Raw genomic sequence first — 24,817 nt, 5'->3', positions numbered from 1 at the left:
AAGGGTCCTCTGACAAAAAGATCAGGTGCCTGCACACTCCCTGGTGCCAGGTCACGGAGCTGCCCCTCTTGTCCCCACTTCTGCAGCAGGAGGGCTAGCAGGTGCCTCAGGGCCACTACCTGCGCGACCTCCTGCCTCGCTGCTGCAGCGCCAGCTCCCCGGGGACGTGTGCGCCCGCTCGGCGCGCGTTTCTCAGGGGCGGCCAGTCCCGCTCGCCCCTCGGCAGGCAGCCCGGCGCGGGGAGGTAAGAGGCAGCTCGCCGAGTCCCTCTCTTGGTCGTGTTGTGGGTACAGGGAGCCACCCAGCGCTCCCCGTTGGTTATTTTTAGTCAGTAGCTGACACCCCCCGCCGGGTCCCCGGGGGCGGAGCGGCCAGAGAAGGTGGGAGCAGAGGGAGCCCCGGCGCCTGTGCGCTCGCTCCCGCCGGGACTCGCGGTGTGGAGCCCGGGCGGCGCTGGGAGCAGCTGCCGCCGCGTCCTCCGGCAGCCAGCGCGGCTCTCCGCGGGGACCTGCGCCGGCGGGGGAGGGGCGCGCAGGGGAGGGGAGCGCGGGCGGGCGGGAAGGGGCGGGGAGCGCGCTCCTGCGGCGGCGGCGGCGGCGGCGGCCGTTCTCATCCCGGCGGCCCAGCGCGCGAGTGGACGCGGGGCTTCGCAAATGGCTTGTCCCGCTCTCGGTCTGGAAGCTCTTCAGCCCCTGCAGCCTGAGCCGCCCTCCGAGCCCGCCTTCTCTGAAGCGCAGAAGTGGATCGAGGTAGGTGCCCGCGGCTGGTGGGAGGCCTGGCAGGGGCTCTCGGAGCCACAGACCCCCCCCCCCATACACATATACATTCCGACCCCCCCACCCCCCGCCGGACGACAGGTCCAGTCTCGCCTCTGCCCCGGGCTTCCTTTTGCCGGCTGCTCGGGTCGCCCGCTAGGGCCTCGGGCGAGCTGCGATCCCCTGGCGCGTTGGCACCAGAGGCTTGGGCGAGAATGGGCGCGAATGGGGGACACTGCAGTCTAGCTGTGCGTGTGGGGGGCAGGAAGCGGTTCCCTGCGCCTCCATCCCTTCTGCCCGCCAGTCAGCCTTCTCGCCTCGCAAATCTCGGCTCCCGCCGCTTCCAGGCGCTGCCAAGGGAAGCGCAATGCGAGCAGAAGCGCCGCAAAGGCGCAGGAAGCGCGAGACTCCAGAGTCCTTGGGGACGTCGCATTTCGGGGGTCCTGCCCTAGGTCCTACTTTCTGCCTTCTGACCCCCCTCTGCGCCCTACTGGGGCGAAATTGGCGGTGTCTCCACGGAAGCGCATACCCCGGAGCCTCTGGCTGTGTTCCTGGCACCGGGTCAGGTGGGAGGCTGGCATAGCACACTGGGCCCGAGAACCTGCAAGACCCACCTGCGAGCGCGCCATCCGCATAGACGTTGCCCTGCTATTGGCAGCCCCCGCTCCAGCGCAGAGGGGGCGGGCTCCCAGGTGCCGGGTCCCGGGTCCCTTTGGCATATTTCGCATCTTAAATGACTCGGTGGCAGGCCAGGGAAATCACTGGAGCTCTCGGCTCAGTTCAGGAAGCGCTCGCTGGGTGATCCTGATTCTTGATGTTTATCTGTAGATGCAGCTTGGTGGCCCTGCGCTCCCGAAATGACGTGTCTGGGGGGTGGGGATCGGGACACTTGGAGGGCGCGAGGGGGTAAAGGTGACCCCCAGTGATCCGTACAATGAGCCTGTTTCTCTGGGCAGCCTTTCTTGAAGCTTAGCAGAAGGCGAATTTGACCTTTTGCCCAGTGACAGGCAACCCTCCTTGAATGGTAGTCCAAAGGAAGAAATGCACCGCTAAGTCATGACCCAGCAATGGTGAAGCCTGTTAGTGCTCAGACTGTCACTTAGTGACAGCCCCCTGTGGCACCGCGGACCTCAAGATGCTGCTGGGGTAACAGAGCTACCATGGTACGGATTTAAATCTGCTGATCTGCCTGTGTAAACCACGTTCACTTAATGCTGCTTTAGTGCTCCACCAAAGGCCCGCACTTCACAGGGTTAACCCGCTCCATGCAAGCAAGAATGTTAGGCAGAGTTTAGAAGCATCTATTTAAAAATAGGGTTAAATAAACAGAAGAATAAATCCCAGGCTTTATTACTAAAAGCCCAGTCATGTCCCTCATAATCTGAGATCTCATGACCAAATGAGAAAAAGACCTTGGTTTTTTATTTTTGATATGTGGCTGGAATGGCTTGGGGTGTGACAGGTGTTCTCTCTGTGCTGCATGCTTGGGCTCACAACACACAGGAGACGTTTGTAGTCACTGGCTTAGTGAAGAGTTGGAACACTGTATTTCTCATGTCTTGAACTTGAACATTTTCAGGAGAGATTTGGATGTGGATGGTGGTGAGGAGAGGATATAAGAGCAGAGGCACCTTACAGTTCTTGAAGGCCAATGGTTCAGTCCTAATATCCTTAATTATGAGTGACATTGATGCACTCTGCTTTAAAAAAATGTACAATGGTATAAGTAACATACAGGAGGGTGCACAAATCTTAAAGCCCCTCTCCATGAATTTTGACATGTCTGTACTGCTCTAGCCCAAACTTAGATTAGGATCTAAAACACTCCCTTCAGCCCAGAAGGTCACAGTCTGTTTTGAAGCACTGGTATATTTCAAGTTAAATGTTATGCAGTACTGAATTTCAGCTTTTGTCTCGGTTCTGAGGATTAAAAAGGGAAAAAAAAGAAGGGCTTCCTTAAGAAAGTAGAGTCCCCTCAGGCCCTAGAGACAGTCTGGCATCCTTCTTGATACTTTACAATTGGAGAATGTGAAGGCCAGAATGGGGCGTGTGTGGCTTTAGGAAAGGGGCCGTAACGCTCTGCTCCGCGTGTGCATTATTGAAGCGGCCTATCTCCTTTCAATTGAGGAGTTTGGTTTCACGGAAAGGAGAGCTTCCCCTCCCAGGCTGTATGAAAAGGTATTTGCTCCAGAGAGATAGAGACCTCCCCCCTTCCTTCCCGGAGGTTCCTCTTGAAATGTAAATGCTGTGTCTGCAAACCCGGGGGAACCCAGGAGCAGTAACAGATGGTTCTGCGGCCAGTTGCTGGGTGAACAAAGATTCCTGGGCTAACGTAGCAATAATGTAGTACTTAGTGCGAGCTGCATTCCCGGGGGAATTGTTATCGCGAGACAATTGCATCTCTTTTAGGGGCCCCATTGTCTTCGGCAACATCCTCATTGGCAGGGCTTTGTTTTTCACTTTTGTTCAGTTGGTGATTAAATTTCCCACAGGCTTTTTTTTTTTTTTTTCCCCTCTCTTTTGAGTAGTCGAGAATTTCACCATTTCAGAAAAATGTTCCCTTGGGTGCAGCAGGTTAATAAGCAAACTTTGCCACTTGTCTTTCTTCCTCGGTCCTTAGTCTTCCTTGAGTCACGGGTTGGCGAGAGAACTCAAGGAGTAGGCTCGGGGAGATAACTTGTTAGTGAGGAATTTCTCGGCCTGCAGCCCTGGCTATTTGAGGGCTGTTACTGGGCAGGAAACAGTGGCCTGGGAACCTTGCTTGCACCTCACCCCCAACCCCCTCCCAGCTTCTGCCTTAGCTGGCAAAGGTGAAAGCCCTAACGAGGTCACAGACCATGTGGGAACAGTTCAGTAACGCTTCCAGTGACTTTTTATAGCCGTAAGAGCAGGCTGCATGTCTTAGTGTGAGTTTGGGGAGACTCCTAAAGGAAACAGCAAACTTCAAGTATTAACCCTGGCTACCAGCAGGCAGGTAGGGGCCTGATTCCCTCATTCCTCTTCTGGAAGGCCTTCTGAGCAGATGGGCAGTAAGTACAGCACAGTGGTTAGGAGGTCAGACCCTGGGGCTGGACAGCCTGGGTTTGAATGCTGGGTCTATTGCCTTCTAGCTGTGTGACCTTGGGCAGCCTGTTTCCTCTTCTCTTAGTTCTAAATATTTTCTTTGAAAGCTAGCTCTAGTTGTTAACGACAACAGAAACAACAAAGAAATATTGTTAAAAGCATCTGTTAAAACAGCAGTACTAATAATAGCTTATCTACCTCATAGGAATGACATGAGGGTTAGATATATTAATACTGTATTTAAAATGCTTGGATAATACCTAGTACTTAGGAAGTGCTGTATAAGTAATGGCATTACTTAATACCATTAATATTACTAATATTTTTCTTTCTGCTGTCAGTATTATTGCTAGTACTACCACCATCACCACGACTGCAATTGTTAATACTGCTGTTACTGCTATTGTTGCTAATAATGACCAGAGCTAGTTTTGAAAGAAAACTTTGAGAACCGTAAGTTTCTAGTGTAAAGAATATATTTAATTACTTACTGGTCTCGTACTATTATCCTTACCTTATTAACTCTGGATACCTGGACTAGCAGTTAAGTAGATGCTATGTGTTACGTTAACTTGCATTAAAAGAGAGTTAGAGATCAAGGGAAAACCTGTAATATTTACTCTTAAAAAGATCCTGATAGTCTATTAAGGCTTAGAAAATGGTGCCTTGATATTATGTTGAATATTTAAGTTTAATGCATAGCCTTTGTTATCAGACTTCAAGCAGAATGCTCACTGCTTCTCCTCTTCCAGACAATCCAATATTAAGTCATTACACATGGAGTGACTGAGTATTTATCTCAAATGTAACAGTGTTTTGTTTACCGAAGTCTCAACTCCTGCAGGAAAAAGAATATTTCCCCTATTTTTATTCCTTTCTCTTTCCTCCCTTCATGTTTTTCTTCCCTTTTCCCCTGATGGCATTTATTGAGTTACAGGAATTTGTGAGCAGGTAGGTGATTCTAATTTTCTTGGTCCCCCACCCAACCCACAATAATATTTCTCTCTAATCTGTAGTTCTCTGCAGTGCCAAACACTTAGAAACAGATGTCTCTTTAGCTTGGTTTCAGTTGTGATTTGGACCAGGTTGCCAAGTCTTTAGGGAGGGTTTGGAAATTTCAACCCAAGTCAGTCTTAGTTCTCAACTTGAGAAGTTTCTGGACTCCTTTAACTTTAATCATAGCATTCTTGTGGAGCTTGGTGATGAAGATAATCTTATTTGTGACCTAATCCATATTTCACATGAGTGGGAACTAGTTGCAGTTCATCATTTTGGGTCATTTCCTCTGCCCAGATAGAATTGTTTTCTTACTCAACTGGGACCTGATTTTGAAGATTAAAAGCATCAGAATACCTTAGCTCTCTAAGATGAAAAAATTTTGTATGTATTGTTTGGCAGTAAGGGAGAATTTATGAGAAGCCTTTGAGAGGATCTAGCATTTAGTGGCCAGCAACATATGACATGTGCACTGTAATGATGAGTGAACATATGCTGTAAGTTATGTAGTCATTCTAATTCTCCATCTCTGTAGGAACTTGATGACTCATGTCTTTATACTACAACAGAAATATAACTTTGCATATGGTTCTCCAGCTCTGCGTGGAGAGCCAAGGAAGAGGAAGAAAAAACGTTTTCTGTCTAGATCAAGAAAGGAGTGGAGGTTTGAATAGATATGTAAATTAGAACAGACAGCATCTTTCTCACAATGACATTTAAATAGTCTGGCTTGTTTGTATACAAGGGCTGCTATGACACAATGCTGTCACGTGGTAGGAGAACAGTGAGGTCCCACAGATTTGGGGAAAAGGGGAAGTGGAATGGGAGGTGGAGCTGGCACTTCTTGCCCCACCATCTCCCTGGAAATCGAGTGTGCATCAAGTGAGCTCCAAAGGGCCAGACTGAGCTCTGGCCACCGGGAAGGGTGGTGCAAGCAACTGCATCTCTTGGCCCCTTGCTCTTGTGGATAGATGACAATGGAGCCTTGATGCGGACATCTGACTGAGTCCGTGGGTGGCAGTCAGCGAGGGGTGGGACCAGGCAGCTCCTGGAAATTGTCCTGGCAGCTTCTCTTTTTGCTTTGGACCATTCTTAAACTTATAAGTGTCATAGTTAGGGGTAACAAGATAATGATAATGATGGTAATGAAGTTAATGATCATGGGTAAAATCTGATATATTTTTAAAAAAATTAAATTTATTGGGGTGACATTGGTTATTAAGATTATATAGGCTGCAAGTGAAAAGCTGATATGTATTGAGTGCTTACTATGTGTCAGGCACTGGGCTAAAAAGTCTATGTATGCATTGATCCCTTATAAGTAAGTACTATTATTTATTCCCATATACAGGTAAGAGAATTGAGGCTCTGAGCAATTAACTGTCTTGCCCAAGGTCATATATAAGTGACAGAACTAGGACTTTAATTCAAAGCATCCTTTCTTAAATTCTACAAGTAGATGTATCCAGATATCCAAAATTTATAGTTAAGGAAACGGTTTTTAGGAGTTAGGAGACTGTCCAGGATCATCTCATCAGGAAGTACTTTTTTTTTTTTTTTTACAGAGACAGAGAAAGAGTCAGAGAGAGGGACAGATAGGGACAGACAGACAGGAAGGAGAGAGATGAGAAGCATCAGTTCTTCGATACAGCACCTCAGTTGTTCATTGATTGCTTTTTCATATGTGCCTTGACCAGGAGGGCTACAGCAGAGTGAATGACCCCTTGCTCCAGACAGCGACCTTGGGCTCAAGCCAGTGACTTTGAGCTTTAAACCAGTGACCTTTGGGTTCAGCCAGCGACCATGGGGTCATGTCTATGATCCCACGCTCAAGCCAGTGACCCTGCGCTCAAGCTGGAGAGCCTGAGCTAAAGCCATATGAGCTCGCTCTCAAGCCGGCGACCTTGGGGTTTTGAACTTGGGTCCTCTGCCTCCCAGTCTGACACCCTATCCACTGCGCCACCTCCTAGTCAGGCAAGAAGTACTTGTTAAGAGTTAGAATTTGAACCCAGGCCAACTTTGCAGTCCTTGTTATACGATCCCTCACATTGCTTCCCATATTTAGGACCATTGCAAATATTTCTGTAAGGGCTGAGCTCGATCCTGTCACTGTGCAGAAGTGCCCCCCCTGGCCCCATATATGGAGGAAGGGTATGGATTTCAGAAGCTATAGTTCCCTAGACTATTTCCCATAGTTCATCTCTTTCAGCTGCAAGACAGAGGGCTCTCCTCACTTGGACAGACCAACTCAGGTTACATTGAGTGGGGAGCAGGAAACCAAGTAGGTAGTGCTCCCCAGCCCCTCAGGCAAGAGGAATCAGGTTCCTCCGCTTTGCCTGCTGTCTTCAGACCGCATGTTGTTCAGGTGGAACTGGGCATTGGGGTTGTCTGTAGAATCTGGTTTCTGGTCCCTGTTGTTATTGCCAGTGCCCTCAATCACTCCATTGAAAAAAAAAATTTTTTTTCTGAGAGAGAGCTAGAGAGAGACAGGAAGGGAAAGCAATGAGAAGCATCAACTTATAGTTGCATCACTTTAGTTGTTCATTGATTACTTTTTATCCATTCCTTGATGGAGGTTGGGAGGAGGCTAAAGTCAAACCAGTGACCCCTTGCTTAAGCCAGTGACCTTTGGGCTCAAGCCAGCAACTCTGCACTCAAGCTGGCAACCTCGAGGTTTGGAACCTGGGCCCTCAGTGTCCCAGGTTGATGCTCTGTCTACTGTGCCACCAGTCAAGATCCATTAAAGTTTTATGAGGGAAAATGGCCAGTAGGTAAGTAATTAGTTTATTTTTTTTTAAGTTTTCTGATTCCTTATCATATGATTTCATTAGAGAAAATATATTGTAGAATATTTTGTTTATGGTATTAGGGACCATGGCTCTCTTGTTATATATAGTTTTATCTCCAAAGCCTGTTCAATATGGGGATAAAAAAAATGCATGGTCTCTGTGATTTTAACATGTTCTAAAGGAGAAGGTGCACTAGTCTATATTTTACATTCCCCAGAGAGTGAGTAAAGACCTAATCCTAGTGTGGTCTGTTTTGTTCTGCAAATACGGGTGTGAAGGGATATCTCTTCTCCGTGCTGCTGTATTTAAGCATTGTTGGCACATCTGTCTGAGGCCTTTAGCACAGCTCCTTCACCTTTACCTGAGAGTTCTCCCATCTGGACAAGATCTCACCTGGGAACAGTTCTGCTGTTGAGTTCAGCCAAGAGGCAGGTTCTTTCAAGAGAGGAGATGGGCAGGCTCTCCTGCGGGTCTCCAAGGCCCGTCCCGAAGAGCTGAAGGGTCTGAACAAAGCAGCTCTGTGACTTCTGGGAATCTTGGCATGTGGTCGGCAGCCCTATCACCTACATTCCAGTCCAAGCCTAATCATTTTGGCCTTCATTTCCATGACTGAGGACTGACTCACTTAACACTGGTTGGTTGGCTTTTGGCTAAACTGTTCTCATTGGAACTAGATTTTCTTTTTAAGCCCAGTTCACTGTTTTGTGATTTAGAAAAATGTATAATATAATTTTATAATATTTCCCCTCATTTGTTCCTCAGGATGTGTGTGTGTGTTTACATTTAAAGCGAAAGAAAGGTATCAGATACGATCTTTTTTTGGGCGGGAGGTTAGGGTGGGAAAAAGGATGACTTCAGTGCGATTACATGAGAGAGGAAAAGATAGTCGAATGTTGTTTTTAAGTGACTGAGAAATATAAAAATAGTCTAAACTGGAGGGTTACTAAATGATACAAGGGGAAAAAAGTAGTCCTTTAAAAATAAAAGGAATGACAGAATAACGGAAAGACTTCTGCCGCGACCTGAGGAGATGTTATATCTCTCCCTGCAAGGAAGGATGATGTCATGGAGTTCACTTCTGCTGTGGTAAAATTCCATGTTTCCAGTAGTGAAAACAACACTCCCAAAGAGATGTCCTCATGCAGCTAACTCTGAAGGGATGGCCAGTAGATCTCAGGAAATTATCTTTGGCATAAGGGTAAAAAAATGAGGTGATGTAGTCATGTAATATGTACCTAAGGAATGTCTTGGTTGATACCTTTTCCACTAAATTTATACTGTCAGCAAAACTGTATCCTTATATTGTCACTGGGATCTTAAGAATTAAATATTGGTTAGGTTGAAAAAGCTCCCAACTTCCACAACTCTGCATTTTGGGGCAGCTATTGTAGAATGCAGCTTGGCCTACTGGTCAACCTTAGAAATTAGTAAGTACCCCACCCATCTATCTTTAAATAGCCCATTAGGGAAGGCATGTAAGAATAGTCCTGCACTTTTTTCTCTAAGAAAGGTCAAAGGCAGAAGGGCTTGTGACTTTTTAATTTCCATGACCCAATACTATTATTAAAAAACCCTCAGCCTTATAGTTTACCAAGTGGATGCACCAAGTGAGGAATTAAAATTCCATTTGTTGTGATGAGTACACAGCTTTCTTCTCCTCCCCAAGAAACATAAAAAAAAAATGATATTCAAACAATTATTTTATTCTAATGGGTAACTGAATGAAGGCCAGGATAGGCTTAGTCAAATGGTTTAAAATATGAAAGTGAATATGTGGGACGCTTGGCTAGCGCTCGTTTGTTAGTTCACTTCAGTGGAAACACTAAAAATAAGCATTCATGGTATATATAAGCCTTAATATGTGAAAGTCTCTTAAACAAAATTTTTAAAATTCATTTCCTGAAAAGGGTTTACTAAGGTCCAGCGGAAAGGGGCAGGGAAGGTGTAAGAGAAAAGTATTTCTGGGAGGCAAGGACTTAGAGTGAAAATAATATACAGAACTGCTCACAAAAATTCGGGGATATTGGCCCTGGCCGGTTGGCTCAGTGGTAGAGCATCAGCCTGGCGTGCAGAAGTCCCGGGTTCGATTCCCGGCCAGGGCACACAGGAGAAGCGCCCATCTGCTTCTCCACCCCTCCCCTTCTCCTTCCTCTCTGTCTCTCTCTTCACCTCCCGCAGCCAAGGCTCCATTGGAGCAAAGATGGCCCGGGCGCTGGGGATGGCTCCTTGGCCTCTGCCCCAGGTGCTAGAGTGGCTCTGGTCACGATGCCTGGAGGGGCAGAGCATCGCCCCCTGGTGGGCAGAGCATCGCCCCCTGGTGGGCAGAGCGTAGTCCCTGGTGGGCGCGCCGGGTGGATCCCGGTCGGGTGCATGCAGGAGTCTGTCTGACTGTCTCTCCCCGTTTCCAGCTTCAGAAAAATACAAAAAATAAAATAAAAAAAAATCGGGAATATTTTACTGCTTCATATTCATTTTTTGAAACATCCCCTAATTTTTGTGAGCAATATATTTAAGCCAGGACCCTACAAGGGTGCTGAGCAGGGGAATAAGGTTGATGTTAGTTTCTTGAGGTAGGGCTTTCATGTGTGTGCAACGCATACTTTTATGTGTGGTTCTGCTTTGAAAAAAAAAAAGTGGAAATGCTCTTGAAAGTTCTCTGAATGTGTGGAAGGTGGGTGTGTGGGAAGGTAGGGAGCGGGGAAGGGAGCTGAGTCAGAAGTTCGTGAATGTTCTTTCTGGCCACTCAGAATAGGATTTGCATGATGATCCACTGCAACTCTTAGGACCAAGGCTCAGATATATCAAAAACTCTTCTAAGAGAGATGGCAGAGAGGATGTGGTATTCGTATCTGAGCCTGGACCCTGGGGTTAAAATTCTTATACAAAATAGGGCTGTAGAGGCTGTACACCATTCTGAGGTAAGAAGGGGCTATAAAAAACCTTCCTGCCTTTCAGTGAGTGAGAAGAAAAATTTCGTGTGAGACTTTGGGTGGATCCACAGATGTCCTCCGATTGGGGAATTTGTAAAATAAGGGGCTTTATAAAGTAACAGCCACTTGGGAACCCCATCAGCTGTAAGTTCTAGAGGTCTGTGATTTAGATTTCTTTCAGCTCTCAAACTCATCATCTCTACACCCCACTTCCTCACGGTCCAATGTGGCTGCTAGAGAGTCATCGTCACATCACCTTTCCGGGACGCAGAGTGGAGGAATGGAAAATGAAGGGTGCATCCTTCCTTTATAAGATGCCTTCTACAAAATTCTAGCAGACCCTTCTGCTTTCATTTTATTGCCCAGAATTTCGGTAACATGGGCACTCCTGAATGCAGGAGAGGCTACAATGCTCCCAGAAATCGTCTGGCTTCTGCTCCTCAGGATTCAGGAGTCAAGGTACAGACACCCTGGGGTGCCCCTTCTCTACTCCAGGACAGACCCTTTCAAGACAGAGCGTCAGGATGACTGCCTCTGAGGCGGACTCCCTGATTCCTAGCTAGTCCCATTAATTCTTTCTCTGTGCATACCTGCCATTTAGTACTAACCTCGGTTAGAAAAGTCCTATTTCACTGTGATGAATGTACAGGTGTGTGAGATCCTCCTCCTTCGATAAACCCCAGAGCTCTGTGGCCAAGGACTGGGTCTTAGTCACCGTTCCATTTCTGCTTAGATTATTTCCTCTGCTCCCTGGGAGGGCCCCATAGCCACACTACCCACTGTCCAAGAGATTTCTCAGGGAGCCTGTGCCCAGCTATAATTGCTTGATTGGCACTTGGACTCTGCTGTGGCAGAGAAAATAGACTCTGTTGCTGCTCTGACAGGAAGCAAAGTGTTTCTTTTTTTTTTTTTAAAGACTGATTAAAAAAAGCAGTTTATCCAATAGTTGCCTGGAGACAGTCAGTGATTGGACACTTGGAAAGTGATTCCACTGTTGGCTCTTAGGTTGGTGGTATCAATTGAAGGAATTATTTAGGAGGCTAGCCTTCCCCTCAGGCTGGCTTGCTGTGGGGCTCCCTGCGCTTGGAGTTCCTGTCTGCAGGGTCGGAGAGCCAACACCTGTGCTTTTTAAATAAAGGAGTCCCCCGCATTCTGCCCTAGGTGATTCACCTTCTCTCTCTCTCCTCGCCTCAAAGCAGGCAGTCAGCCTTCCCTTTCTTACCTGTTCTAGGAGTTCAGCTAATGCCCATTTTTTAATATGAATGAAAGCACAGAACTTCCGATTACAGGGTATCTAAAAACAGAAAGCACTGAGGAAAGTTTTATTACAGTGGTTACTTAGATCAGTTCTTACTAGTTTTTTAAAAAAAAGAAAATACCCCACCCAGACTAATGACTAGTAGCTGGTATTAACAAATGATCATGGCTATGACCATTGTCTTGACCCCATGGAAACACTGAGAAATAGCATACTCCCTACCTTTCTCAGAGGAAATAAAAAAAGGAGCTCGTGGAGCTGAATGTTGTCATCAACCAACAGATGGGGGTGCCGCCTGTTTCCTCAGGAACTTTGCAAGATGTCATAAAGGAGAGGTGGTGACAAGTGGAAGCCTGATTCATCATGTTGCAAAAGTTGACGGAGTGAGATAATGTAAAGCAATAAAGTAGCTAGTTCAGTGCCAAATAAAAATAATATTAGTTAACATAACACACTTTTAGAGCACTTTTCGTGTATCAGTGCTAGTCTAGGTGCTTGAGTTAATGACATAATATATATATGTGTGTATATATATATTACAATATATATGCACACATGGAAATATATTTATAAACATATAATGAGATGATGTATATCATGCAGTGATCTATATCTAGATCTGTATCTGTATCTACATCTATATCTATATATCTATCTATATCATCTACATCTATATCTATCTATATCATCTATTATCTATATCTTTATCTGTCACCTAGCATAGTGCTGGGCACATAAGGAACTTCTCAGATAAGCCCCATTTTATGCCCATTTTACAGATGGAAACACTAGAGCACAGAAATGTTAACTAACTTGTCTGAAGTTACGTAGCCCGTAAGTGGCAGAGCTAGGATTTGAACCCGGGCAGTCTTGTTCCAGAGTTTGAACTTGGGCTGGTGACTGCTATGCTCTAGAAGTAAAAACAAAACTTCTAAAAATACCATGATCCCAACCTAACTATCTAACCCAGTGGATGAGCTGCCCCCTTTCTCTCCCTCCTCTTTTCCTTAACAGCTGTTTACTGAGCACCCTTTTTGTGCATGGTACTGTTGGTTGCCAGGAAACAGTTCACCTCTATGGTTCCTGACCACATACTCTGAAACTCGAGCCCTTTCAATGTTTTTTAAAAGATAAGGTTTGGCAGGAGAATGGTTAGGACTATGATAAAAAGCCATTATAGGATAATGACCATAGCCAAGGTATAGAACTACTTTTATTCCCTTTCTTTTTTATTTTTAAATAATTTTATTTTTTTTTAATGGGGCGACATCAATAAATCAGGATACATATATTCAAAGATAACAAGTCCAGGCCCTGGCCGGTTGGCTCAGCGGTAGAGTGTCAGCCTGCCGTGCGGGGGACCCGGGTTCAATTCCCGGCCAGGGCACATAGGAGAAGCGCCCATTTGCTTCTCCACCCCCCCCTCCTTCCTCTCTGTCTCTCTCTTCCCCTCCCGCAGCCAAGGCTCCATTGGAGCAGAGATGGCCCGGGCGCTGGGGATGGCTCCTTAGCCTCTGCCCCAGGCGCTAGAGTGGCTCTGGTCGCAGCAGAGCGATGCCCCGGAGGGGCAGAGCATCGCCCCTGGTGGGCGTGCCGGGTGGATCCCGGTCGGGCGCATGCGGGAGTCTGTCTGACTGTCTCTCCCGTTTCCAGCTTCAGAAAAATACAAAAAAAAAAAAAAAAAAAGATAACAAGTCCAGGTTATCTTGTCGTTCAATTATGTTGCATACCCATCACCCAAAGTCAGATTGTCCTCTGTCACCTTCTATCTAGTTTTCTTTGTGCCCCTCCCCCTCCCCCTTTTCCTTTCTCCCCTCCCCCCGTAACCACCACACTCTTATCAATGTCTCTTAGTTTCACTTCTATGTCCCACCTACGTATGGAATAATGTAGTTCCTGGTTTTTTCTGAATTCCTGTATTCCCTTTCTTTTCAACATCTCTTTCTCCTTAATTGAGACCTCGTTCCTTCTCTGTGTTCAAACAGTCCTGGATACTGAGATCAAGAACTGAAATTATTATTAACAAGGGGAAGAAAAGCAAATGTGATTAGTGTGTCTCCCTGCCAGGCATTGTGACAGGTGCTCTATATTTGTCATCCATTTAGTCCTTGTGTCACAGACATCTGTTGCCCACTGTTCCAGTTCAGGCCTCTCTACTTTGCTTATTCCAATAAGTTTCACTCCTGTTAAGACTGGTGGGCAGGCAGGGCAGGCTTCTCACCTGACGTGGCTTCCAGGACCTTGAGTGGTGCCCCTCACAGTGGTCCCTGTCTTGGATTTCCCATGTGGCACCTTGGCAGCTCCACTCTTACTTGGCACAGGTGCCTGTGGTTCTGAGCAAATACAGCTGGCTCTGCTATAACTGATTTTTCTATGGTGTGAATGATCACATATGCAACTGGGAAATAGGGAATGATGCTATGTAAGGCACAAGTTGCACTGGTTGAGGTGAGATTTTTCTTTGCACCTTAATGTTTTGCATCACCTCACTTCAAAGGGTCTATAATGTCTAATCACTCTGTTGTACACCTCAAACTAATATACTATTGTATGTCAACTCTAATTGAAAAAAAAATACATTTTTCATCACCAAATAGCCATAGTTGAGAGCAAAGTAGGCTGGTATTAGTGAACCAGGGAGGCATCCTCCTTGCTCTTGCTCTGGGTTCCATTTGACTTCGTGCTTATTACAAGTTCTCATTATCCCAGCTCTTCCCGCATTTCTTTCTCCCCAGAATGCAGCAGCTTCCGTCTTTCCTTGCATGCTTTTCACCTTGCCCCCTTTTCGCCATCGCCTTTTTCGTAAAAGTCTCCTATTTATTCTGTAATAAGAAAGAGAGAAGATCTTTTTATTTTGTGCTAGCGATTTTCAGGGCTTTTACTGTTTTTGCTGGTGTTCTGGTTACAAACTCGAATGGGAATTGAGCTCTCTGCCCCAACTCTATATTTCCCTTCAGCCCTGTTATTTTTTTAGTGTGTGACTTTGCAAAATATGAGATTTTTGCTTATTTGTCCTACTTTGAATAATTATTCATTCCTTTTCAGGAATGTGCATTTTTTAAAAAACTTATTTACTGATCTTAGCGAGAGAGGAAGGGAGAGAAAAAGAGAAAGAGAGAGAAACTATTCTGATCTATTTCTGTATGTGCCTTGACTGGGGATCGAACTGGCAACCTTTGCACATCAGGATGATGCTCTAACTTCACTATCCAGTTAGGGCTGCATATTGTTTTATAGTAAATATATTTGGATATTCGTATTTTGTGTAGACTTACTACCTCTCATTCATACACTCATACACAGATACATAAAACAATAGCTTAAAGATTCCCGACACCGGAGTCCGGGATCTTGGGACGTAAGGGAAGTTTTTGAGGATCTTTGCATTTCTTTTCTACTACCAGAAGACCTTGGACTGCAGTTCTGGAAGAAGCTCCTAGTGCCTTTGGAAAGGTGGTAGAATGTTGTGGTTTTTTTCCCTGAGACATTTTTCTTTGGAATTTTCTGTCTTGGTAGTACTTAAAGGAGCAGTCTTCTCCCAAAGGAAACTACAGGAGTTATTTGTTGTGGATGAGAACCCCTTAGGACAGGGGTCCCCAAACTACGGTCCACGGGCCGCATGCAGCCCCTGAGGCCATTTATCCGGCCCCGGTGGGGGCTTCTGGAAGGGGCACCTCTTTCACTGGTGGTCAGTGAGAGGAGCATAGTTTCCATTGAAATACTGGTCAGTTTGTTGGTTTAAATTTACTTGTTCTTTATTTTAAATATTGTATTTGTTCCCGTTTTGTTTTTTTCCTTCAAAATAAGATATGTGCAGTGTGCATAGGGATTTGTTCATAGTTTTTTTTATAGTCCGGCCCTCCAACAGTCTGAGGGACAGTGAACTGGCCCCCTGTGTACAAAGTTTGGGGGCCCCTGCCTTAGGAGGTGAGTTGGACAAGATGAAGCTGAGACAGAGGCTAAGTGGTTTGCCTGAGGGTCACTGTCTTCTAGGCCTTTGGTCTTCGTGTGGCCTTCCTGCACCAGTGTATGTGCATCGGCAGTTTGTCTCAGTTTGAGACATTCTTCATTCATTCGTCATGTTTATATTGAGCACACACTCGGAACTCAGCAGCATATGAGACAAATGTGGCTCCCGCCCTGGTGAGGTTGCATTTCACCAAAAAGCACAGACCCTGGACATGTAATTCTGCGAGTGATGCCTGTTCAGAAAGACAGGAACAGGTTGTGTGAAATGTGGAGGGGCCAGAACCTTGCTTGGTCTAGGGGCCTTGGGCAGGCCTCTCTGAGAAAGCGTTAAGCTGAGATCCAAAGGATGAGCTGGAACTGGCCAGACCAAAAGGAACAGGAAATAGAGTTTTAGGTGGAGGCTACTGGCTGTGTAAAAACTCTGCAGAGTCGGAGGAGCCCTGTAAGGTGGGAGCTTTGGGAGTCGGGCGAGGCAGGTGCAGAAGGAAGCTGGACTGCGTAGTGGAGGGCTGTTCAGGCCTGATGCAGAAGGTAGCGGTCTGGCACTGCCTGGCCCCACCTTGGGCTGTGGTGGACCCTCTCTCTCGGAGAGTGACCAGATTTTTCTCTAAGCTCCCTTAAATCACCATAGTTTAGGACAAAAATTTACGAGGGCTTATAGCTTCTCTGGCTCTGTTCTAAACATTTAACTTCTCAAGCATCCTGTGAGCTAGGTACAAACTCTTATTACCGGTATTCCTATTCTGCTGAGAGATAAGTAAATGGCCAAAGTTACATAGTCATTAGATGTTGGGGCTAATCTTTAAATACAGGCAGTCTGGCTGCCTTTACCTGTGTGGTAACCAACAGGCTATGGGGTGTCCGTGAAGGGTGTTGGTGACGGGAACCAACAGTGAGGAGCTGGGGGGTGGGGCGGGGCGTAGTGTAAGGATACTGAAGATCAGTGGTAGCTTTTAGCACGTTTTCCGTGTTGTGAAGAAACACCCCCCTCGAGTGAATCTCTTCGCCCAGTATACAGCTTGATAGTTGCTACCACCTAGAAGGGAAAAAGATCTTCTCCGAAGGAGGCTCCAGGATCTCTCCAACCCCGTATTCTAAGTGCTGGGAACTTGGGTTCTCAAGGGGCCTGACTGACCTTTGGGTTGCTCTGATGTGAAAAGCCACTGACTTAACTTCCATGAAAAGTTGTAAGTTGTATGATGTATTAAAAAAATTCTTTTTTTATTCATTTGGCTTTAGGTGAGTGTGTGTGTGTAATAATGTTTTCATTCAGAATTTTTTTGTGTGTGTGTTTTAGTATTTGATGATTTTCACCCACAGGGGAAGAAAAGACAGCTTATTGGCTCGTTGACAGTCGGAGGTAGATCCCCGCTTCAGACAAGGCTGAGTCAGCAGCTCAGTGATACCAGTGAGGATCACTGGGTATTCCCAGCCTTTCACTTGTGGCTTTGTGCCAGATCTTAGGCAATGTGTCCACACCTGTCCTACTCCACCCCAGAAAGTCCTGGCTTTCCCCCTTGATGGCTATCTGGGCAAGAGCAATTTTGGTCTTCTCATTCTCTTTACATTCTCTGGGCAGAGAAAGGGAACTCGTCTGTCATTCGTGATCCACGGGAGAATAGACAGGTTGATTAGCTTAAGCCAGTGAGGTCCACCTGGTCCACCTCTAACAGAGGTCCTGGCTGCTGCCCAGTGGAGATTGGGAATTCCCTAAAAGGGAAATGGATGCTGAGGAGGCCACCAACATATGTTACCAATTTTTAATTAAAATGTGATAATACATAGGAACACATACAGGGGTGGTAAGACTATAGAGAAAGGCAAGGAAATAAAATAAAAACTCAAAATATTAGTTACTTCTTAGAGTTGAACAGGGAATTGTTTCTGAGATTGGTTTAAAAAGGCATTAATAGATTGTTGTATTCCTGTTATTGTAAGGCTAGAAAAGGGTCAGTTTTAGTGGTATCAATGAATGTTAAGTGTCCAACCCTGTACCTAATTGGTTCTACTGGTTTTGGAAGTTCTCTTGGTTTCTGGGTATAAAAATTATAATTGAATGAATTAAATTGACTTTGAAGTGTTAATTTAAAAATAATGTAACTTGTACATCTCAATAGTAAAATATCAAACAATCCAATTAAAGAATGGGCAGAAGAACTGAATAGATATTTTTCCAAAGAAGGCATAGAAGCCTTGGCCAGTGGTCAGTTGGTCAGCGTATCATCCCGACATGCCAAGATCGTGAGTTTGACCCCTGGTCAGGGCTCATGGAAGAATTAACCAATTACAGCACGAATGAGTGAAACAACAAATTGATGTTTCTCTCTCTCTCATCCTGGTCTCTCATCCTTCCTCCCTTTCAAAATAAATAAATAAATAAATGACATAAAAATGGCTAACAGGTACATGAAAATGTGTTCAACACCACTAATAAACAGGGAAAAACAAATCAAAACCACAAAGATATATCACCTAACACTGTAAGAATGGCTATCACCAAAAAGACAAGAGACAAGTGCTGGTGAGGATGTGGAGAAAGGGAACCCTTGTTCACTGTCGGTGGCAATGTACAATACATTGGTGTAGCCGCTATGGAAATAGCAAGGAGGTTCCTTAAAAAATTAAAAATAGAACTATCATATGATCCAGGATCCCCACTTCTTCTTGGTATATAACCAAAGAAAGGGATACAGGATCTCTCAAAGAGGTATCTGCACTCCCAGGTTCATTACAGGACTATTCACAATAGTCAAGATGTAAAAACAACTTAAGCATCTGTCAACGAATGAATGGATAAAGAAAATGTGATGTATGTATGTATACACACACACACACACACACACACACCAATATACACATACATGCATACAATGGAATATTATTCAGTCATGGGAAGGAAAGGAAGTCTGCTCTTTGCAACAACATGGGTGGATCTTGAGGGTATTATGCAAAGTGGAGCAAGCCAGACAAAGTAAGACAAGTGTTGTATGGTATCACTTATATGAGGAATCTTAAAAAAAGAAGTCAAACTTATAGAAACAGAGAATAGAAAAATGGTTGCTTGGGAGTGAGGTGGGGGAAAATAGGGAGAAGTTGGTAAGAGGGTACAAACCTTCAGTTATAAGATGAATAAAGTCTGAGGAGCTAATGTAAAGCAGGGAGACTGTAATTGATAACACTGTAGTGTGTAATTGAAATCTGCTGAGAGAGCAGAACTTAAACTGAAATGTCTCTGCTCCACCAAAACAAACAAACAAACAAACAAACAAACAAGAAACAAAAAAGAAGTGAGGTGATGGGTGGATGTGTTAGTTAACAAGATGGAAGGAATCCTTCCACAATATATACATATATCAAAACACCACAGTGTACACTTTTACATATCCTATAGTTTTGTCAGTTATACCTCAATAAAGCTGGAGAAATGACAAAAAGTTCCACCTGAGCATTTCAACTCTCCTCTCTTCCCAATATATGGACCTCTTTTTACTGGATTATTAAATAGCAGCTCTTAAAAAATGTTAGAGATGAAAGCGTTCAGTACCAGAATCTGACTTGGTTGCCCGTTGCATTGCATATTCCTCAGGTAGGGAGGTGTTGTTTTGGAGCCCGAAGCCTAGAAATAGCACAGCCATGCAGTTGTTGTTCGCTGGCTGCTCTGGGCTGGAGAATGCTCGGCTCTGTGCCTGCATGCTCCCCAGGCATGCGGGGCCCTTCTAAAAGTGGATACCGCGGCTGTCGCCCACTGATCCTCGGCTGAGTGACCCAGATTGGCACAGCGCAGCTGGTCCTGCACGGAGCCTGTGCGGGAAAGAGGAGGGTAAAAATAAAAAGTGGTGGATAGCTTAGGTGGAGTCAGGGTACTTGAAAGCTCCCTGGTTCTTTGCTAGTCCTTGGTCAGATTGCCCCCCCCTTTTTTTGAAGGGAACAGTGGTGGTTAGAACAATGGTTTTCTAGGCTTCTTAGACTTGGTAAAATAGTTTCACACAGCACAGCAAAACAAAGTTGTGGGGTGCTTTTTTATATGGGGAAATTATGATTTTTTTGGAATGTTTAGACCTTTTTGCCCTTAATATGAGTTTCTTAAAACATCTCTTTTATACGCCACTTTCTGAAATAAGACAATTTCTTTCTCTTTTTCTTCAACCAGTAATAGAATGAAATGAGCTTGTCGTTATAGTTCTTTTGTAAAATATACTTTTCTTTGTTATCTCAAAAAAAAAGAAAAAGAAAAAGTACCAGTGTTCAAGTATGATGTTAATTATCCAATGAGAGTACATTTTCAGTCTCGCTGTTTTGGGAGATTTTAACACTTGTATTTTAAGAGATTTGCAGATTTTTGAAGCTCTGGTCCATATTAATGGAAACTTTGAGATTTTGTTTTTGGCACTTGACCAAGACATTTTTTGTGTGTGCAAGTGCAGATTCTATGTCACATTTTCCTCAGTTACTGATAGCTTTGAACTCTGTGAAAAATTTTTCCCCCTGAATGCTTTGTGGCTTCTAATGTAAGCATTTCTCTGTGATCTGTAGACCGAAAATTAAATCCCCAAATGGACTTTGTCTTGCAATAGTAATTTGAAAAATCAATAAATATTAACATTTAAAATATATGGGAATGTGAGTATAACATATTTTTTAAAAATAAAATGATCTCAAAATACCTAGTAGAGACATATTTATGAAAAAATTTTTCTGCAATGTTTATATCATCATGCTGTTCTGATAAAAGTTCTAAGAATTTTCTTACATTTTTATTTATTGAGTTATAAATACCTACTAAAAGACTGTTAGTGACTGTGGGTTTCTTTTGAGGGTACCTATTGAAACTCTGAATTATATATTTTAAGAGGATGAATTGTGTGAATTATATCTTTTTTTTTTTTAAGTGAGAGGAGGGGAGATAGACTCCTGCATTCACCTGACCGGGATCCATCTGGTAACCCCCATGTGGGGCCAATGCTCAAAACAACTGAGTTATTTTTAGTGCCTAAGGCTGATGTGCTCTGACCAACTGAGCTATTCTCAGTGCCTGGGCAGATGCTGGAACCAATCCATCCACTGACTATAGGAAGGAAAAAGAGAGAGAAAGAGGAGAAGGAGGGGGTGAGAAGCAGATGGTTGCTTCTCTTGTGTGCCCTGACTGGGAATTGAACCTGGGACATCCCTAGTCTGAGCTGATGCTCTATCCACTGAGCCAACTGGCCAGGGCCATGAATTATATCTTAACAACAAAAAAAGTAAAAAAGTATATTAATAGCTCTTAATGTTCTAAGCACTGTTCTCAGCCCTACAGACATCTAAACAAACACATGTGGTTAAGACTTCTAGGTATGTATTAGTCAGCTCTTGGTACAATAGTGCAGTGTAACAAACCATTCCAAAAACGCAGTGGCAGGTAGCTGCTATAGTATTTTTTCCCCCCTTGCTCATGGGCTCAAGGATCAGTGGAGTGGTTCTGCTTCAAGCTCTGGGTTGGCTGCAGTTAGCTCAAGGCTGTGGGTTGGGATCGGGTCTGCTTCATATGTCTTTTGTTCTCCATGGACCAGAGGCTACCTGGGACGTTGTATTCACAGCAAATGGAAGACAGGAGAACCGGCCCAGCCAGATCATGCAACAGATTTTAGATCTCTGAATTGCATCACATCTGTCACATTCCAAAGCAAGTAATGTGGCCACGTCTCAGGTCAGGGGGACAAGAAGGACATTCTGCCTATGGTGGGGTGGGAAAGGAATGAACAGTTTTCGAACAATATTTCAGTCTGTCACAAAGTGTTAGGAAACAAGTCTGCGCAGAGTTCCTGGGAGCCACAAAGGAAGAAGTGAACATATCTTTTTGGGTAGGGATCGGCATCTTTGAGGAGATGGATATTGGGTTGAGTCTTGAAAAATGAGTAAGTATTGACATTTGGATGGGGAAGGGAAGGGTGAGGAGAGGTGAGAACAAGGGCTGGAGAAGGGCCTTCTAGATCGCGAGGGCAGCTTGAGCAGAGGTAGGGAGGTTTGCAGGGCAGGGTACATTCAGGGAGCAGCAGGGCTGGAGCACAGCCTTTGGAGAGAGCTGCTGGGAGACAAGGCTGGGTTGTATCAGTGAAGGTCTGGCGCCTTAGGGAGCTTGGTGCCGGAACTAAAAGGGCTGGGCTCCAGAGTCAGACAGCTTGATTCAAACTTGACTCTGCCATTTACTAGCTCTGTGACCATGGGGAACTTTCTTAGTCTCTCTGTGCTTTAAGTATCTGTAAAATGGTAAGGATATTTTCAGTATCTACCTCAGGAATTGTGTTTAGGATTAAAAAGTTAATACTCATCATTAAGTATAGCCCACACTCAAGAGGAGGGGAATTAGGCTTCATTTTTCAAAAAGAGGATCATCAAAGAATTGGCTAGAATTTAAAACCACCATAAGTGGCTGCAGAATCGACATGTACTTTTAACTGTATCTGCTCATGTATCATGCTTTATATGTAAAGGATTCAATAGAAGATATTCTGATATATAATCACTTGTCCTAAGTGAGTCTATTTGCATAAATGGTGAGTTTAAGATGTTCTTTCTAGGTATGTTTTTCAAAAGGGATCTACTCTTGTAACTTAACGATTGTAAAAAACAACAACAACAACAACAATCAATATAGGATTAAAGAGCCACCAGATCTCAGCTGACACAGTCATCCCTGGTAATATGCACCATTTATCCTTGAACCCATCTTATTCAAAATTTTGCTCAATTCTGGAGCCTTTTGTTTGGGCTTTTCTCAAATTTCATTTTATATTTTTTGGTGATGTCTTCCATTGTAAAGCTTTTATGGCTCTTACCCCTGTTTTTTCCCCATAGGATTGTGTTACTCTTTCACCACCAAATTTTCTATCTTCTATTTTAATTACCGTACTTGGTTGTAAGTCTGTCTCTTCCTTATTATGAACTGCTAGTTCACTTATTAAGCTCCTGCTTTGTGTTTGGCTTTGTGGTAGGTGCTTGAGATATAACCATGAATTAGAGGGATATGTTTTCTTAAGCTTCTGGTCCAGTGGAGTAGCACATAGATAAACAGGCAATCACAGTACACGCTGTGAGGAGGGAGGTCAAGGAGGGTATAGGAACATACAAGAGGGACACAATCTGGAATGGAGGGTGCCTTCTGCTTGGGGAAGAAAATGGCAAAGAGGTAAGATATGGTGTGGATGGAGTGAAAGCCAGGGAACTGTGGGGTTTACGGTGCTGGGTTGAGAGGAAACATCACCTTGGAGAGAAAGAAAAAGTTCAGCAGAGCTTGACTATGAAGGGCCTTGTAAATTATGATCAATGCTGTTTTGGGAAAAATCACTCTGATTGATTCTTAATCATGGCTAGACATCCTGTGTCCCATTCTAAACCTACCAGATCACTGTGGCCAGAGTGAGTGTGGCCCATAAATGAATATGTGTATCTGTATATGTGTATATGTATGTGAATGTGTATATGTGTATATATATGTGTATGTGTATATGTATATATATATGTATATGTATACATTTGAATTTTCATGGCTAATTCTGGTGTATGGCCAGGGTTGAGAGCTGTGTGTAGGCTTCCATTGGAGAGGAAGGGCTGGAGGGAAAAGGCAAGATTAGAGTCAGAGAAACCAGGGGGGCACAGAGAAATCTAGATGGGCAATAATGGTGGCTTAAATTAGAGCAGTTCAAATGGAATCAGGGAAAATGTGTAGACTAAGAGAATCAATAGCATTAGGATCAGTAGAATTTAAGGTTGATTGGCTGTAGGGGGGAATGGATGAATGTGATTCAGGGATGACCCCAGGTTTCTGGCATGACCATTGTGTGGTAGGTAGTGCTCTTCACTGATCAATGAAATGTCAGAAGAGGAGAAGGTTTCATGAGGAAAGCAAGGCTTCTAGTTTTAGTTTGAGATACTCCATGGAACTTTCACATAGAATTGTCCATTAGGTAACTGGTTATAAGAGTCTGGAGTTCAGGAGAAATACCAGCCAGGAGAGAAAGAATGTGGATCATCACTGTGTGCCTGACCCTTGAGCCTATGCTTGTGGCTGATACTGACCAGGGAGTTTGCAAGAAGTAAAGAGAACTGGGAAGAGCTACAGCCTTTAAGGGATGAGAAGAAGGGGAACCCACTGAGCAACTGAGGTAGACAAGTCAGAAGTATTGGTGGGCAACTGAGAGGGCAGAGTCTCAGAAGCTAATGGAAGACAAGTTTTCAAGAAGGAAAGGGGGAACACATAATAAATGGAAAAGTTAGTGCTGAGCTCACTGCTAAAACCTGCTGAAGATCTTGGCTGGAGCCGGTTCAGTGGAGTGGTGAGGTGAAAGCCATACCGCAGGGGGTGTGAGCAGTGAGTTGGGGATGAGAAAGTGTAGGCAGTGAAAGGTCTTTCGCTTTCTCGGTCATCGTGGAGTTCTCAACACTCAAATTTGAAAACAGTAAATGTGTGGGTAATGAATGGGAGAGCAATGGGGTAAGGTTAATATAAAGTTTTTAGCCTGGCTGACATAGTAATGGCCTTTGCCTCAGGAAGAACAGTCTACGTTTGGTGTTGGGTGTTAGATGTAGAACAGAGAAGACGCAGGTGGGGTTTCAATATGTTGGGTTTGATGCTCTTTTTCTGATTGTTTCATAAGTAGAGCATTATTTTCAAAATCCATTCTAAATACAACTAGGGATTACTTGCAGTTGATCAAAACTGGGTTTCTCCTCAACTTAATAAGCTTAGGAAAGTGATAGAACTTAAATAATAATAATAAAAATATCAGAAATCTAGGAATTAAAAAAAAGGAATAAAAATTCTTTCTGGGTATAAATAAGCTAGAACTGATGGCAGGGAGAAACACGTCCTCTTTGGATGAACAAGTTGAATGACTTTTGTTATGGTATTTTCAAATGGCACAGTTGATTTTTCAGTGTATCAAACTTCTCTTTGCTCTTGAAATGGGGAAAATTCAGTTGTACTCTGAAGCGGTGGGTAATTGTGATCTGGCTCTGTTCCACTTGGGCGAGCTTTGCTTCCTTAATGAATGCACTTCCTTCATCTGTTAGTGATAAGCC

General features: G+C 44.4%; 1 protein-coding gene across 27 annotated transcripts in view; it reads left to right on the top strand.

Moving 5' to 3' along the window:
* The first annotated feature begins 343 nt into the window (after positions 1–343).
* LIMCH1 (LIM and calponin homology domains 1) overlaps positions 344–24,817 on the top strand; it is a 335,363-nt gene continuing 310,889 nt past the window's right edge. For 25 of the 27 annotated variants that reach the window (XM_066233763.1, XM_066233758.1, XM_066233759.1 and 22 more), the window contains exon 1: positions 571–749. In XM_066233763.1, coding sequence (XP_066089860.1) covers positions 654–749 — 96 coding nt within the window. In that variant the 5' untranslated portion in view covers positions 571–653. Of the gene's footprint in view, positions 750–3,671; positions 3,730–24,817 lie in introns of those variants that run through there. The other 2 variants (XM_066233748.1, XM_066233751.1) reach the window with 2 other exon arrangements.

This window comes from Saccopteryx bilineata, chromosome 5 (assembly GCF_036850765.1).
Source record: "Saccopteryx bilineata isolate mSacBil1 chromosome 5, mSacBil1_pri_phased_curated, whole genome shotgun sequence".
NCBI lineage: Eukaryota > Metazoa > Chordata > Mammalia > Chiroptera > Emballonuridae > Saccopteryx > Saccopteryx bilineata.
This window is presented reverse-complemented; position numbering and strand designations above follow the sequence as displayed.